This window comes from Acipenser ruthenus, chromosome 19 (assembly GCF_902713425.1).
Source record: "Acipenser ruthenus chromosome 19, fAciRut3.2 maternal haplotype, whole genome shotgun sequence".
Lineage (NCBI taxonomy): Eukaryota > Metazoa > Chordata > Actinopteri > Acipenseriformes > Acipenseridae > Acipenser > Acipenser ruthenus.
The window spans coordinates 12,308,731-12,324,634 of NC_081207.1; the positions used below are offsets into that span (position 1 = coordinate 12,308,731).

The window sequence follows — 15,904 nt, forward strand, 5'->3', positions numbered from 1 at the left end:
ATAATAATAATAATAATAATAATAATAATAATAACATTTGGCATGCTGCTATGGAAATCATAAAACAAAACGTCGGCCATCTGCAGAACCGACATATACAGAAAGAAAAGTCCCAAAAACTCACATAATTTAAATGTGTTGTTGTAGCTTTTGTTTTTATTTTGTTTTATAATTGTCACAATATATAGTAATATACTCTAGGCACGCTGGCAGCAATAATAACTACCCACGTATAAGATGTTATATTTTCTCCCTTTCATTTCAAGTGTTTCTAACAAACGCTCCAACACGACGAAGTGGTGAAAATTTTGGAAGGGGCGGGGCACATTACACGGCGTCACAGCGATAGTTCCAGTAGCCGGAAGTGCAGAGACTGCAGACTACTAGTACAGCGATAGGCAAGGGAAAATTGAAGAAAATATATTAAAATAAAGATAAATTACTGTGAACATTGGTAATATTAACCACTAGCGGAGCCATGGCGCTCAATAAAAACAATTCTGAGTGCGGTGGAGTTATTATCAACAACAGTGAAAGGTGAGTAAGGTACTGTGTTAATAGCCAGTTTATGTACCTTGGTCCGCTGTGCAGGTATAATCTGCAATCTGCTTTCTAGAAACATTTTATTTACCCTAAAAGTACAGATATACAACAACTGGTAGACTGTAGGCTTCAAAACTGGATTATTGATATAGACACCACTAGTGTCAGTTGTCTAGCCTACGTACAGTGTTTAAATTTCACAGTTACTTGGTACCGGTAGTAATCGTATTACATAATACTGTGCACTGTACGAAATACACATTTTAGTTTTCAAGCACAGATCAAAACCTTCAAGTAACTTGTATTTGGTCAAGGTAATGGAAATGTCGTTATACAGTAGAATAAGAAAACCGTTTAAAAAAGGGAAATATCAATACAAATCGAACTTGTTTATACAATAAATACATTATTATTATTATTATTATTATTATTATTATTATTATTATTATTATTATTATTATTATTATTATTATTTATTTCTTAGCAGACGCCTTTATCCAGGGCGACTTACAGTCGTAAACAAAAAATACATTTCAAGAAACACAGTACAAGTATTAATACAATTAAGAGCAAGGTAAAATACAATGATTTCAGTTCTAGTAAGTACAAGTATATTACAAAATACGAATCAATATCGGAGCAGATAACAGTGTCAGTGATAGTTACATCAGGATACGATTAAATGCAAAATACTACAGATTGAATAACACTTGTGGCAGATTACAGTACAGTACTCTGTAAAGTACAGGATTAAATGCAGTAAAATAGGGAGCAGATAAGTCCAAGCGCATTAAGGAAGAGTGATAAAGTGTCCAGAGGAAAAAGAGGAGTTCTACAGGTGCTGTCCGAAGAGGTGAGTCTTGAGGAGTTGCCGGAAGGTGGTCAGGGATTGGGCAGTCCTGACATCTGTCGGAAGGTCATTCCACCACTGCGGGACGAGAGTGGAGAAGGAGCGGGCTCTGCAGGCAAATAAATAAACTGGGCAAACGTGCATAGTCGTGTGGGTCCTTATTGGAAGGAGCCATAAGACTATTTTGGTTCCCTAGTATTTGATAATGTATAGACGCTTTCAGTTTGGACATAACAACAGCAATTTATGCTATGGGAAACGCCATGTTAAATTTAATCTTGTGACATTTTCTAAATTAAGATGTCTTCGATAAAGGGGTTTTAAGTAGTGTTGAATGTTTTGTGAGGGCTCTTAAAGATTGCCAGGTAACTGATGGAGGACAGACAGCATTGCAGCTAGTCGTGGTTCTGATTTGAACATTTGCGGTGTATTAATCATTCTGTGGTTCATTTTTTGTTGCGACAATATGTTTTTCAACATAATTCTGATTGTTTTCATATTTTGCATTCACATATTATAGGGTTTAAATCATTTGAGAATAATGATTGAACTCTGGAGCGTTTAACAGGAAGATTTGTCTTATGAACCTCATGAAGATACCTACAAGATCACGTTCCCTGCTGCAACAAGGCTGAAGTTCTCATTGAAATGAATGAAGAACACAAATCCCCTTTCCTGAGTGAAAATTGATAAATGTTTTCTTCTCCCTGCTCACAGCATTTTGATGACATGTGACCATGTGGAGCTGTCCTTCTCTGAATCTGAAAACATGCCTGAAGCTTTCAAAGGGACCAACAAAGGAACCATTTACATGACCCCTTACAGGGTGAGTGAAAAAACAGCATTTCTGTGGTGATGCAAATATATTGTAGTGTGGGCACACATGCATGTGTCATACGTATTACTTGCAGTACTTCCAATTAAGATCCAGCTTTATATGTAGGCCTACATAGTCTAAAGGGATCTCAGCATGTGGGTTATGGTGACCTTACGACTGGTCAGTTAAGCTCATCAAACCCATTAGGTTAGGCAAATGTATTGACTGAAAACAACAATGTACTAAGTTGCTATAAACAATAATTTTATCTTTGTATTTATATCTAGCCAGGGAAAGTCCCCATAGTAACCTATGAAGAAGATGGGGCCTGCAGAGTTGAAAGGTCATCACATCATGTGATTTCTTTAGATCACAAAGATCTTAGGGTGAAAAAAAGAAATAGTTATATCTGAAGCTACTTGCCCTGTTGGGATTTGTTATATTCAGTCCTGCAAAGCCATATGTGGCTGCTGATAATTGATTTAAATAAATAACACTAAAATATAAGAGTACACCCCAATACAATACTGTTCATTCTGAGAGTTGATTTTCAGATTTGTATGTCGATTTTAGTAGGGCTGAGTTTACAGTACTTGAATATCTCATATCTGTATTACTTCGTAGCATTTGATTCATTTATAAAGCCATTGTTACTTTGTTTATTTCTTGCCCTTGGCACATATTTTGAGTATTTTTATCACAAATGCCAGAATTGGATACACTGCTATGTTTCAAAGAAAAATGTTTTTTTTTTTTTTTTCCTGGCGAACATTCACAATTAAAAGTTTGAAAAGGGGCTCCCGAGTGGCACATCCGGTAAACGCAGGGGTAGTAGCGGTGGACTGAGCCTAAATACAATTGGACATTTCAAACTGGGAGAAAAACAGTAAAATTAATTGGCGACTACTAAATTAAAAAAAAAAAAAAAAAAAAAAAAAAAATGTTTGAAAAAAAAAAAAAAATTCCTTAGTTAATTTACCTATGATGTGTGAATAAAAAAAATGCTGTGATATGGATAATACAGGATACAGGTAAAGTAAATAGTTTTTTGTAAACACTGCATGAGATTCAGTAACATTTTAAAGAAGGGTACATCCAACCCGTATAAGAATCTTAGTGTAAGTTTAAGTGTAAGTGGTCAAAAGCTGTTATTGCAGGTTGCAATACGCAACACAATGATTTCTAACATTTCTTTCCATGCAGGTCATTTTCCTGAGCAAAGGCAAAGACCCCCTGCATTCCTTCATGATGCCCTTCTACCTGATGAAAGGCTGTGAGGTGAAGCAGCCAGTGTTTGGAGCCAATTATATCAAAGGGGCCGTGAGCGCAGAGCCTGCAGGTATGCCAGCAATGCCGGAAGGCAGCATACTGTGTTGAATGCAACTCTCCAGTATATCTTTAACATAATGTACTATACCATGAGGAAATATGTCATTAACAATTTTAGCTGGCAATTCTGATTTTGCAGTGTTTTGAAAAACTCATACGGCAAAATTCAACTGTAACCTTTGCTTTGGCCCGTGACTTAAGATTGCTTTTTATTATTCTCAAAACTGCCCTGCCTCATTAGTAAACTCCTTTACCAGTGTTGGAAAATCATTCCCTTTTTTCACATACGATATTAATGCACAAATAGGCACCTTGGTTTTCTATGAAAATTGATTTTTTCTTTTGATTTCACATATTAAGCATGTCCGTGTGTCTCTAGTATACGGTAAGCACTCCCATGGCCTATGCATACATGAATATCATTTTTACAACAGCATGGTATGTTCTGGTAGTAAAATTGATGAAAGGCCATATTTCTTTATTTAGTCACCCAAATACGAAAAGCAGTGTTAAAATTAAAGGCATCTATAACAATAATTAGCGGTGCTTCTCATCTGATCGGCATAGTATACACCTTTTCAGGGTCATCAAATAGTTCTGTTCTTTAAGTTTTGCACTGAGTAACCTCCCTCTCAGTTCCAGTGCAGGGATGGGTGATTCAGGTGATTCATGTTTATGAAGGAGTTTGTTGTTCATGCATTGCATGTCTATTTTTTTCAGGAGGCTGGGAGGGCTCTGCTACCTTTAAATTAATCTTCTCAGCAGGGGGTGCTATTGAGTTTGGACAGTACATGTTGCAAGTGGCATCAAAAGGTATGTTTTTTTGTTTGTTTTTGTAAGTCATATTTGGGCTGAATGTATTCACATGGATGTAGAGTAACGTTACAGGAAAATGTAAAGCCTCTTTTCCTCAGCATTTTCTATTTACTTACAATTTCACTGTTAATAGAATATAATGCATATTCTGTGTTCATTATCGTCCAATGTAAATCACCCATGTTTCCATGTCCTCTATCGCTGCAGAATGAATTGCTTATTTCTCTGGGACTTCATTTTAGAAGTCCCTTTCATATATCTATCAAAAAAACAAATGCAGACCTACAAGTAAGTTGGTCACATTTACTGAGCTAAAGTTTGTATGATTGGTCATATTAAAATCATTGTAACTAACAAGAAAAGTTCCATAAAATGTCACTGCTATGTACCTCCATTAATTATATACAGTAGGTTTCCAATGTGCAGTTTGGAAGGACACACTTGTTTTAGCAAACATGATATCTTGTACTACACAAGATTAAAGAACCCCTTTACTGGCTCTTTCCAGTAAGCTGCTTCCCTTATTGACTGACATGCTTTCAGCCAGTAATATGATTTGACCCAGAAGATGGTGCTGTGGTGGCCTAAGAAATGCAAGTGTAAACAGTTAGCCTAAGAATAAGGCATATAAATATAGAAAGTATGGTTGAAAGTAAAACCAGATAACAGGGTTTAAAATGAAAATAAATGTGTGCTATAAAATTTCTTCAACACTGCACATGTGAGACCAATGATACAATTGTAAGTGCAAACTGGCTAAGCTATATGAAATTATTTTGTGGGCTACAATTACTTTAATTCCAATTCATGGGTTCACTACCCAGTAGCTGATGCTGTTGTCCTGCCTGTGTGTTCCTCAGCTTCCCGGGGCCAGACCCCCTGCGGTGACTACATGCCTAATGGAGCCTATGCCTACCCTCCACCCCCTGCCAATGGGATGTATGCAGGCCCTCCACCAGACTACCCCTGCCACCCTCCTTCAGGTCAGTCTGCTCAGGAGTAGTGCCCAATGTGGTAATGTCCAGGAGATCATGTTTAAAAAGAAATATGAAACAAACTGTTACACTTTTTAACTTTCTGTACAATTTTCTTCTTAAACAATAAGAACAATATTTCTTACCAATCTGGGATGAATTAAACTAAAGGTCTCACTGCCAGCTCAGAGAGAAGAAAAACCTCTCTTTATGTAACTTGCACACATGGGTAAACAGTTGGTTAACCCTTTGCGGTCCATTTATTAATCGCGCGTCAGGCACGCCAGTTAATTTTAGACGCGCTGTTTAAAAGTATTTTTTTCTACAGTCAAACGGGTTTAAATGGCCCTGCATATCAACAAAGCACACACTAGGCATCTCCAGCCCCGCCCCAGCCTTTTGTTTGCTATAGCGTTCAGCTGTGTAAGAAATAAATAATAATAATAATAATAGTCGTACATACCGATCGATCATCTCCAGATCACTCGTTTTATCACCAAACTCCTCAATAATGCGATCCAAGTCATTATTTTATTACTATAACATCTGAAAAAAGCTCTGCAAATGTCCATGATAGTCTCAGTGCGCTGACGCACTTAGCCAGCTTGTTTACTATGGACGCCCATTATCTGATACCTGATACCATGTATGACTATTCATGAAATACGCCTTTTTTTTTTTATTTTTTTTTTTTCCAGACTTGTTTCGGCTCCTGTCGCTACCACTCTGCAATTGAATGGTTTTCTCGGCTTTTTCCGGAGAAAAAACGACTAAACACCCGTTTATTGCGTTGCTATAATGATGTCGGACCCAGTCCGACAAAGGACCTGTGAGGAATAATTGCAATGTCGGACCCAGTCCGACAATGTTCCGCAAAGGGTTAATATTTGCAATAATAATTTTGTCTTTCAAAAAATGATATTATCTTTTGGTTTTCTCTTGCCTGGTTATAGTACAGTATATTCTATAGTCTTTTATACAAAAAAAGTGGAAGAAGGGTACAACCAAGCGAAATGCTGGAGACTGGAAAGTTACTAACTTATGTGATTTGCAATAAAATACAACAGCTACAATTAGGAACTTTTTTTAATGTTGAGTCAGGTCCAGTAGGCATTGTCACAGTATTGAGACCGCTATGGTGTCTGTTCACAGCTGGTTTTTACCCTGCACCCCCGACTATGGATGGAACTATGCCCTACATGCCCCCACCCCCCTACTCTGGACCACTGGAACAGCCCCCACTGAATGCAAGCCTCTCCAACACTACAGCAGGTAATCCCACACTCTGATTTAATGAGCATGAGTGTGTTTAGCTAGACATTAACCCATATGGCCATTCTTCTTATTAATCAGGCAACAACAGCCATTAATAAGATAATTGAGGGGAGCTTGTGTGTTTTGGAAAGTCCACTGCCACTTCTTTAACTGCTTATAGGACTGTGGCAAAGTGCCCCGCCCCTGTGTGCATTTGTGTGTTTTGTGTATGTTGCATGCGTATGTTAATGTTGGTGTATAGATTGGTACACGGGATATAAACGGGTCTGTGTTTCACGTGTATTTAAAGTGTAGATTTGTATTTAGGCACGAGGAGAGCACAAATCACTTCACGTGCTGGTTAAATGTAATATGTGAGCACGGGGTTGCACAGAATTAATTCACGTGCTGGGATTCAAGTGAATAATTAATTAGTAATTGAATCCCAGCACAACAGTATAAATAGGCACATTTTCATTCAGTCGGGGTTAGGTGTTCAGAGAGTGGAGAACGGGTGAGAGAGAAGGAGTAAAATCGTCAGCGTAAAAGTGAAATATAATAAGTGTTTTGTTTGTACTCACCGTGTTTGTTCGTCTGTCCTGCACCGTCTGTTTAGTGTTTAGTCGTTTTGTATGTCTGTTTATTTTGGCGCAAGTGCCGTGTCCAGCGTTTTTGTGTTTCAAACCTTTTATTTTCTGTTCTGTTTATTAAATGCTGAACGCGATCACGCGTTCAGCCTCACCAAAACCCCATCTCTCTGTCTGTGTATTCCTGTCTGGTCTGACGCCACCCACTCTGGCCGTCTTTGGGACACGTGGTGTCCTGCGTGGGATCGACAGCGCCTCCAGGACTCAGGCCAGAGCAGGAACCGCAGTTTGGATTTAAAAAAAAGAAAAAAAAAAAAATGGCAGAAGACGCCATCAAAGTGCGGGACTGGATGCTGGAGAATGCTGGGCTGGAGGCCCAGTCTCTGCCCATAGTCGTCCAGGCCCTGTGGATGATGGACAGTGAGAGATGGGAGGCCTATCAGGAGGAACACACCCCAAACACCTTGGAGGAAGGTGTGGAGTTTGTCCTCAGCTACCTGGAGGCAACCATAAATGGAACAGCAGCCCAGGTAGCAGGACCACCAGCAGAGGAGTACCTGCTGTCCCCATCTCCACCAGCAGAGGGTGAGTACCTGCTGTCCCCATCTCCACCAGCAGAGGGTGAGTACCTGCTGTCCCCATCTCCACCAGCAGAGGGTGAGTACCTGCTGTCCCCATCTCCACCAGCAGAGGGTGAATGCCTGCTGGTTTTGCCTTCACAGCCCAAATGGGAGGAGCCCGAACGTCCTACGCCTGAGTGGGAGGAGCCCGAACGTCCTACGCCTGAGTGGGAGGAGCCCGAACGTCCTACGCCTGAGTGGGAGGAGCCCGAACGTCCTACGCCTGAGTGGGAGGAGCCCGAACGTCCTACGCCTGAGTGGGAGGAGCCCGAACGTCCTACGCCTGAGTGGGAGGAGCCCGAACGTCCACAGCCCAAGAGGGGGGAGTCGGTGCGTCCACAGCCCAAAAGGGAGGAGTCGGTGCGTCCACAGCCCAAAAGGGAGGAGTCGGTGCGTCCACAGCCCAAAAGGGAGGAGTCGGTGCGTCCACAGCCCAAAGGGAGGCAAGTCGGGGCTTCCACAGCCCTGGGACCCAAGCCACCAGCAGAGGGAAAATGCCTGCTGGTTCAGCCCCAAGAGCCGGAAGGGGAGGGGTTACAGGCTCAACCCCCTGAAAATTTTTGGGGGGGAGAAGGGCAGGATGCTGGTGTCCCCCAGCAGCCTCTCGCTATGCTGCTGAAGGCAGCACGGTGCGCACATGCCCAGCCGCCACAGCAGAGGGAGCCAGCACCGCCAGGAGCAGAGGAGCTGGAGCTGCCTCTGCCTCCACCACCTCCAGGAGCAGAGGAGCAGGAGCTGCCTCTGCCTCCACCACCTCCAGGAGCAGAGGAGCAGGAGCTGCCTCTGCCTCCGCCACCACCACCTCCAGGAGCAGAGGAGCAGGAGCTGCCTCTGCCTCCACCACCTCCAGGAGCAGAGGAGCAGGAGCTGCCTCTGCCTCCACCACCTCCAGGAGCAGAGGAGCAGGAGCTGCCTCTGCCTCCACCACCACCAGGAGCAGAGGAGCTGGAGCTGCCTCTGCCTCCACCACCGCCAGGAGCAGAGGAGCTGGAGCTGCCTCTGCCTCCACCACCGCCAGGAGCAGAGGAGCTGGAGCTGCCTCTGCCTCCACCACCGCCAGGAGCAGAGGAGCTGGAGCTGCCTCTGCCTCCACCACCGCCAGGAGCAGAGGAGCTGGAGCTGCCTCTGCCTCCACCACCGCCAGGAGCAGAGGAGCTGGAGCTGCCTCTGCCTCCACCACCGCCAGGAGCAGAGGAGCTGGAGCTGCCTCTGCCTCCACCACCACCAAAAGCAGAGGAGCTGGAGCTGCCTCTGCCTCCACCACCGCCAGGAGCAGAGGAGCTGGAGCTACCTCTGCCTCCACCACCGCCAGGAGCAGAGGAGCTGGAGCTACCTCTGCCTCCACCACCGCCAGGAGCAGAGGAGCTGGAGCTGCCTCTGCCTCCGCCCGGAGCAGAGGAACAGGAGCTGCCTCTGCTGCCCGTACCTCCGCAGGGAGTACGGTGGCCGGAGCCCCAGAAAGGGGAGCTGCCGGCCACGAAGAAGGGGGAGGAGGTCTGGAGACCACTTTCCCCAGCAGCAGTTACGCTGCAGGAGTTCTTGTGGCCGGAGCCCCACAGGAGGGAGCTGCCGGCTATGAAGAAGGGGGAGGTCGGGGGACCACCTGCCCCCGCAGCTTTTTCGCTGCAGGACGGGACCAGCATGTTGTCAGCTGTGCCACTACCGGCAGGGGAGCTGACAGCATGGCCAGCCATGGGCCCACTGAAGCCTCCCTTCCCAGCCCGAGACTTTGTCCTGGACTGCTGGATTTTTAAGGGGGGAGGTGGCCGTTGAGGCCATGTGTGCTGCGCACAAGGGGGGGTATATGTGGCAAAGTGCCCCGCCCCTGTGTGCATTTGTGTGTTTTGTGTATGTTGCATGCGTATGTTAATGTTGGTGTATAGATTGGTACACGGGATATAAACGGGTCTGTGTTTCACGTGTATTTAAAGTGTAGATTTGTATTTAGGCACGAGGAGAGCACAAATCACTTCACGTGCTGGTTAAATGTAATATGTGAGCACGGGGTTGCACAGAATTAATTCACGTGCTGGGATTCAAGTGAATAATTAATTAGTAATTGAATCCCAGCACAACAGTATAAATAGGCACATTTTCATTCAGTCGGGGTTAGGTGTTCAGAGAGTGGAGAACGGGTGAGAGAGAAGGAGTAAAATCGTCAGCGTAAAAGTGAAATATAATAAGTGTTTTGTTTGTACTCACCGTGTTTGTTCGTCTGTCCTGCACCGTCTGTTTAGTGTTTAGTCGTTTTGTATGTCTGTTTATTTTGGCGCAAGTGCCGTGTCCAGCGTTTTTGTGTTTCAAACCTTTTATTTTCTGTTCTGTTTATTAAATGCTGAACGCGATCACGCGTTCAGCCTCACCAAAACCCCATCTCTCTGTCTGTGTATTCCTGTCTGGTCTGACGCCACCCACTCTGGCCGTCTTTGTGACAAGGACTTATTGGTTTCTGGGGATGAAGAATAAACCTTTTCAGAAACTGGCTTCTCGTTACACAATTCTCTAGGTTTGATCATGCAAAACGTCAATGTGAACAACTGCTGGACTCGGTTGTTTTGCACATAGAAAACAAACTGTACAAGGTAACATGCCTCGGAAGCAAACATTTCGTGCGTAGTTTAGCTTATATTGGAAACAAGTAGAGCGAAAAACTAAAAATGTCTTTGCAAACTATATTAGGGTTACCACATCCTGTGAAAACTTGGATTGTCACAGTTTCAGCATTGATTTGTTGTCCCGGTTAGAAACAGTAAAAGTGTAATCTTCCTGGTTTGCTGTTGTATATATTTTTTATTAAGTACAAAACTGCATCAGTGCTCTAAAATTTAATAGCAGAGTAATGTATTAGGTTGTGTTAGCACCATTCAAAAATAAACAATTATATGGATTATTTGTTTCGATCATTCTGATTGTGTATACCATATATTTAAATGGTAATAGCTGATGTATTATTTAAATCTTGTCTTTTTGTACATTTAATATGTGTTGATTAGATGGCAATATAAATAAAATAATGAGTTGTTATGATCTGCAATAAATTCACCCGATATTTAATTTTTAAACTATTATTGTGTTTTTATATACTGTTATTTTAACGGCTTCAGAGTTGCTACGGCATCAGTGAATTAAAAAAAAAAAAAAAAGTCCCAGTTTTTCACTTTGGAAATATGGACAGTGGGAGAAACCTGAAGTTGACACCACAATCCAAGCTGAACTGGACAAAAATAAAACATATTCAGCCTTTTCTTAAATTACTTTGTTTGATGCCGACAGTAAGAGAACCGTGCAGAAATGTGTAAACTGCATTATTCTCCTACTATTATTATTATTATTATTATTATTATTTATTTCTTAGCAGACGCCCTTATCCAGGGCGACTTACAATTGTTACAAGATATCACATTATTTTTACATACAATTACCCATTTATACAGTTGGGTTTTTACTGGAGCAACCTAGGTAAAGTACCTTGCTCAAGGGTACAGCAGCAGTGTCCCCTACCAGGGATTGAACCCATGACCCTCCGGTCAAGAGTCCAGAGACCTAACCACTACTCCACACTGCTGCCCTACTACATACAGTGTTTAGATTACTCTGCAAATATGAAGCATTTAACTGAAATCATCTCTGAGATAGGAGGCTTGGCAGTGTGACAGTGGCAGCTTTGTAATTTTACAATCACAAAAAGTTTCATTTATCTTAGATGATACCCACAATTGAACTTGTCCCAGAGAATAATAGTTCTGTGTCAAGTATGAAGGCAAATTAGGTCTATATTATCCGAAAACCAAACAGTCATTTTATTTCAGCCATCTTCGGTCACAGGTTGAAGTGAAGGATGCCTTGAGATTTTCCCAGAGGAGTTTATGAGATAAGCAGTTGAAGTAGCGTTTGAAGCCATATCAGACCTTATACAGACTACACACTCTGAAATACTGAGACCATTGACTAATATCTCTTAGTAAGTTTGTTTCTAGAAGTATTGACCTCTACACTCACCTGAGGAGTCATGTGTCCTTGTTTAGACAAAAATGTCTCATGATTCCTGCCATCATTTCTTTGTTTCAGTTCTTCAGCTACTGTGTTCAGTATACATAATTACCCCTGCCCCTAATTACCCTGCTTGATCCTAACTGTATTTGTACAGTGTTATCTGCAGTGTAATAACCTGTGCTATTTTTATTCCAGCAGAGGCAAAGGCAGCTGAGGCTGCATCGAGTGCATACTGCACTCCAGCTAATCCACACAATGTCTACATGCCACAGGTGAGCAACAGCGCGCTGCTTCTGCAGTATACACCACTGTGCTGCTTCCACTTTTACAATTCGGATTACTCATTGGCAAGAGTTAACTCTCTTTCCAAATTTCCTTCTTTCTTAAATTCATTACACATTACTTTGATGTATGTTTCTGATTGTTGTCTTTTTGTAAAATGGATACCCTTCCAGGCTTCTAAAATTGGATTATTTACAGTGATGATGTTAGCAGAGTTTAACAGGTATTGGGTATAGTTGCAACTACACCCACTAGGAATTGAGCGGTTGTTCAAACAGTTTCTTCTTAATATACAATAATTGTACTGTTAATGTTTTTGAAAAGTTAAAGAATGAAAAGTAGTTTGCAGTTACATGTAGTATAATGTGGAAACGTTTTTGTGAAAATTGAAATGGTCAGGTGGGGACCACTGGTTTACCAGGAAGTGAAGTAGCTTAATGCACATTGTTGTGTGACAGAGGTAATTGTTTTTGTTTTAAAAATCTGGAACGTCTGGTTTATTTAAATTTTTTTCTATTTGTAGGACCAGCCTCCTCCATACTCCCCACCAATGGACAAGAAGAGTCAGTAAACCGAAAGGACTTCTGTTCCAACAAAGCCCTTCACTCATTCTAGCATTCCTTCATCCCTCTCCCTATTGGCTGAGCTTGGCTGAGAGGTATTCCATGGAACCTGCAGTCTCTGTTTAGAGGGTCCCTAACGTGTCTGCTGCTGATAAGAATGTAGAGCACTTTATGTTTCTAGATCATTCTAGCATGGATTAGTTCACAGAAGAATAGATTTGCTAACAGGACAGAACGTGGCTCTGTTGGAGTAGGTAAGTATTCATGGATATGTCACAATTTTAATTGTGGAGTTAAATTAGGGTGTGCCGATACTCGTATTTTCTGAGTTATTGCCTTTAAGAAGTCTTTGTCGGCAGACTTTAAATAAATCCATTCATTTAATGTGTTGATTTCAAAACAAGAAAAGCTGACCTTCCATCACTTTTACAATTGAGTACCAGTAAATGGCATTAACTTCGGCGCTGAGTGCTTTAAAATCTGATTGGAAGCGAATTTTCCTCTCATCCGGGCTGCTGACATTTTTACTGCCGTGCCGAGGCCATAAACTCAGAATGAAAATGTTTAGCAATACTAGCAAATATAACAGATTCGTCATGTAAATGTGACTGTTCTTTAACCCTAACTCAAGTGCTTCCGCTGTGGAAACTGGGATTTGTATTTTTTTGTCGGGATTACATCTTGCCCAGGACTACAATCACACAATTCACCGCAGAGATTAAGCATTTCTAAGGAAAGTGAAATAAAAATGATTTCATATCAAAGGTATAAAAGAAAGGTAAATTAGTTTTAGTTGGTTTGATCACGACAGGTTCTATATTAAATAACACTGCCAGATTGGTATTGATTGAAACTCAATAATTGTGTAAACAAGGGAAATCAAGGGATCGCATTGTTTTGTGTTGAGTAATTAGCAAGTTTTATTCCATTTAATTAATACCTAACATCTTAACATTTCTTAAAGATAATGACTTGGTAAATACAAGTATTGGGACACCCCTAAACGATTTGATGAAGACAGCACAGCTCCTAGGGAGGACCAGACTCATTGCCTTTTAATGGTGTGAGATGGACAGATTTTTATTGTACATTTAGCAGAGCTTGCACTTTAAAATGGCTGTGCATTGTGTCGACGATTCCCTTCCTACAGTGTGCATCCAAAATGGTAGAATATCTCTGTTTTAGGCACTTTTGGGCAGGCAGCTACTATAAGGCTGCTGTTTATTTAAAGAAAAAGATAATTTATGAATTAATGTATTAATATGAAACATAAGTAGATGTATTGTATTCAAGTTTGTGAATTACATTTTAATAAAGTGGATTCCATTTGTGTGTAACTGGCTTCTTTCTTGTAATCTAAAATTAAAACAAAACAATATTAATTATGAAAATAAGACTAAAAATTTATCATGACAAGTGTATGAACAATTGAGTAGTTTCCCATTTCAGATATGATTTAAGTTTGATAGATCAAGGATTTAATTACCAACACCAATTTATTGGATAACAGAATAGCAAAGAACAGACATCTTAAAGTCAACAATATATCTCAAACATGCAATGTGTATCAAAGATAATCAATAGTCTCGAAGTTTCAATCTAACTTATTTACAGTCGCAGACAAAAGTATTGACACCCTACACTCAATATACGATCTTTCAGGAAAACAATCCTTTACAATACAATTGCCTATACTAATGATTCATGCAATATTTCTACAGTAAATACAGTATCGGTGTTGTTCAAACTGTAAACAACTTCTCAGTCTAACTTCCGTTTCTGTCTGTCACTTTTGATACAGTATCTGAACTGAAGAAAAGCTACACTGGCAATTTATAACACAGACATATTATTCAGCATTTGTTTTATAACTAAATAAATATTGGGAGGCTTTGTGGTCCAGTGGTTAAAGAAACGGGCTTGTAACCAGGAGGTCCCCAGTTCAAATCCCACCTCAGCCACTGACTCATTGTGTGACCCTGAGCAAGTCATTTAACCTCCTTGTGCTCCCTCTTTTGGGTAGTTGTAAGTGACTCTGCAGCTGATGCATAGTTCACACACCCTAGTCTCTGTAAGTCGCCTTGGATAAAGGCGTCTGCTAAATAAATTAACAAATAATTAGGCCTATTACATGGTTATCTTTCCTAATGTATTTACTTTTTTGCTGCGAGAGGAGCTGCGGCTCTCTCTGGGAGACAAGACGCTTCAGCTTCGCTTCAGCCCAGCTCCGGCAGCTGAACCTGGGACGAGCACATTCCCTCTTCCCCTCCCGACCCGCTTTCCTTCTCGCACTTGGTTTGCTTGTCTGTTGCTTCGAACTGAACTCCCGACCACCGTTTAGCCAGGCTATTTATAGTTTAAAAACTACTAATTAAAATGATCAATTTTTTGGTAAAAAAATATAGTGTCGATTACATGGTGATTTATGGTTAATTCACAGAAAGTTACATTTTTGTTTCACTATATAAGCATTATAGAGAGGGAGCTATTTTATTTAGTATTTTAGTGAGATGTGTGTTATGTGTCCCGCGATCCTCGAGAACCGATCCTCCCTGTTTGGTATGATGAGGACCTCCTTCCCTCCACACGCCCCTGTGAGCTGTAATACTGGTATAACTTTACACAGTAGTGTGGATGAACATGATCCGTATGACTCATTTGTTTAAAGTCAGACATTGTGAGGAAAGGCCTGATGACTAATGACCATCAGTGCCCGTGTTTATATTCCTTTACTCACGAGTAGAGGAAAGTATGATTCTACATGGTGATTCATAATTTATACAACAGATTTGTTTTGCTTTCAGTTCTACTTGTGTTGTCCATACAGCAGTGGCAGATAGGAGGTATATATTAAGATGTGTAATACAGAGGTATAAAAGGAGAAGTGATGTGCAGCTGTGTACTGCTTCCCCCTACGCTTTACCGTACCTCACTGTTCTTTGCATTGCTTTGCTATGCTTTACCATGCTTTATTACGCTTTACTATGGTAAACTTTTATAAGGGTAGGGCAAGTGTATTATTCTTCTTATACATCTAGAAGTAGAGGAGTGATCATTTTAATACATAAAAATGGCCAGTTTAGTATTGAACAATGTATAAAAGACACACAGGGTAGGTATGTACTTATCAAGGGCTCTCTTTATGGTGAGTCAGTTATTCTAGGCAATATATATGCGGCAAATCATTTTGGTGTTAGTTTTTTCATGGAAGTATTTTCTAGTGAGAGAGTTTTCCTGCACGAATATTATAACTTCGTGGAGATATGAACTGTATAT

General features: G+C 41.2%; 1 protein-coding gene across 1 annotated transcript; it reads left to right on the forward strand.

The window, feature by feature from the left end:
• The first annotated feature begins 331 nt into the window (after nt 1–331).
• On the forward strand, nt 332–13,959 carry LOC117424799 (WW domain-binding protein 2-like). The gene is made up of 8 exons (XM_034041507.3): nt 332–537; nt 2,111–2,219; nt 3,414–3,549; nt 4,260–4,352; nt 5,216–5,338; nt 6,482–6,601; nt 11,979–12,055; nt 12,589–13,959. The coding sequence occupies exons 1-8, from the start codon at nt 479–481 to the stop codon at nt 12,634–12,636; spliced, it is 765 nt and encodes a 254-aa protein (XP_033897398.2). The 5' UTR covers nt 332–478; the 3' UTR covers nt 12,637–13,959.
• Nucleotides 13,960–15,904: the final 1,945 nt, after the last annotated feature.

Bases quoted from the DNA above. Each gene is read 5' to 3' on its own strand.
- LOC117424799 (XM_034041507.3), top strand. From the start codon at position 479: ATGGCGCTCAATAAAAACAATTCTGAGTGCGGTGGAGTTATTATCAAC. The intron at 538-2,110 runs GTGAGTAAGGTA...CCCTGCTCACAG, and splicing joins ATTATCAACAACAGTGAAAG to CATTTTGATGACATGTGACC. The intron at 6,602-11,978 runs GTAATCCCACAC...TTTTTATTCCAG, and splicing joins CCTCTCCAACACTACAGCAG to CAGAGGCAAAGGCAGCTGAG.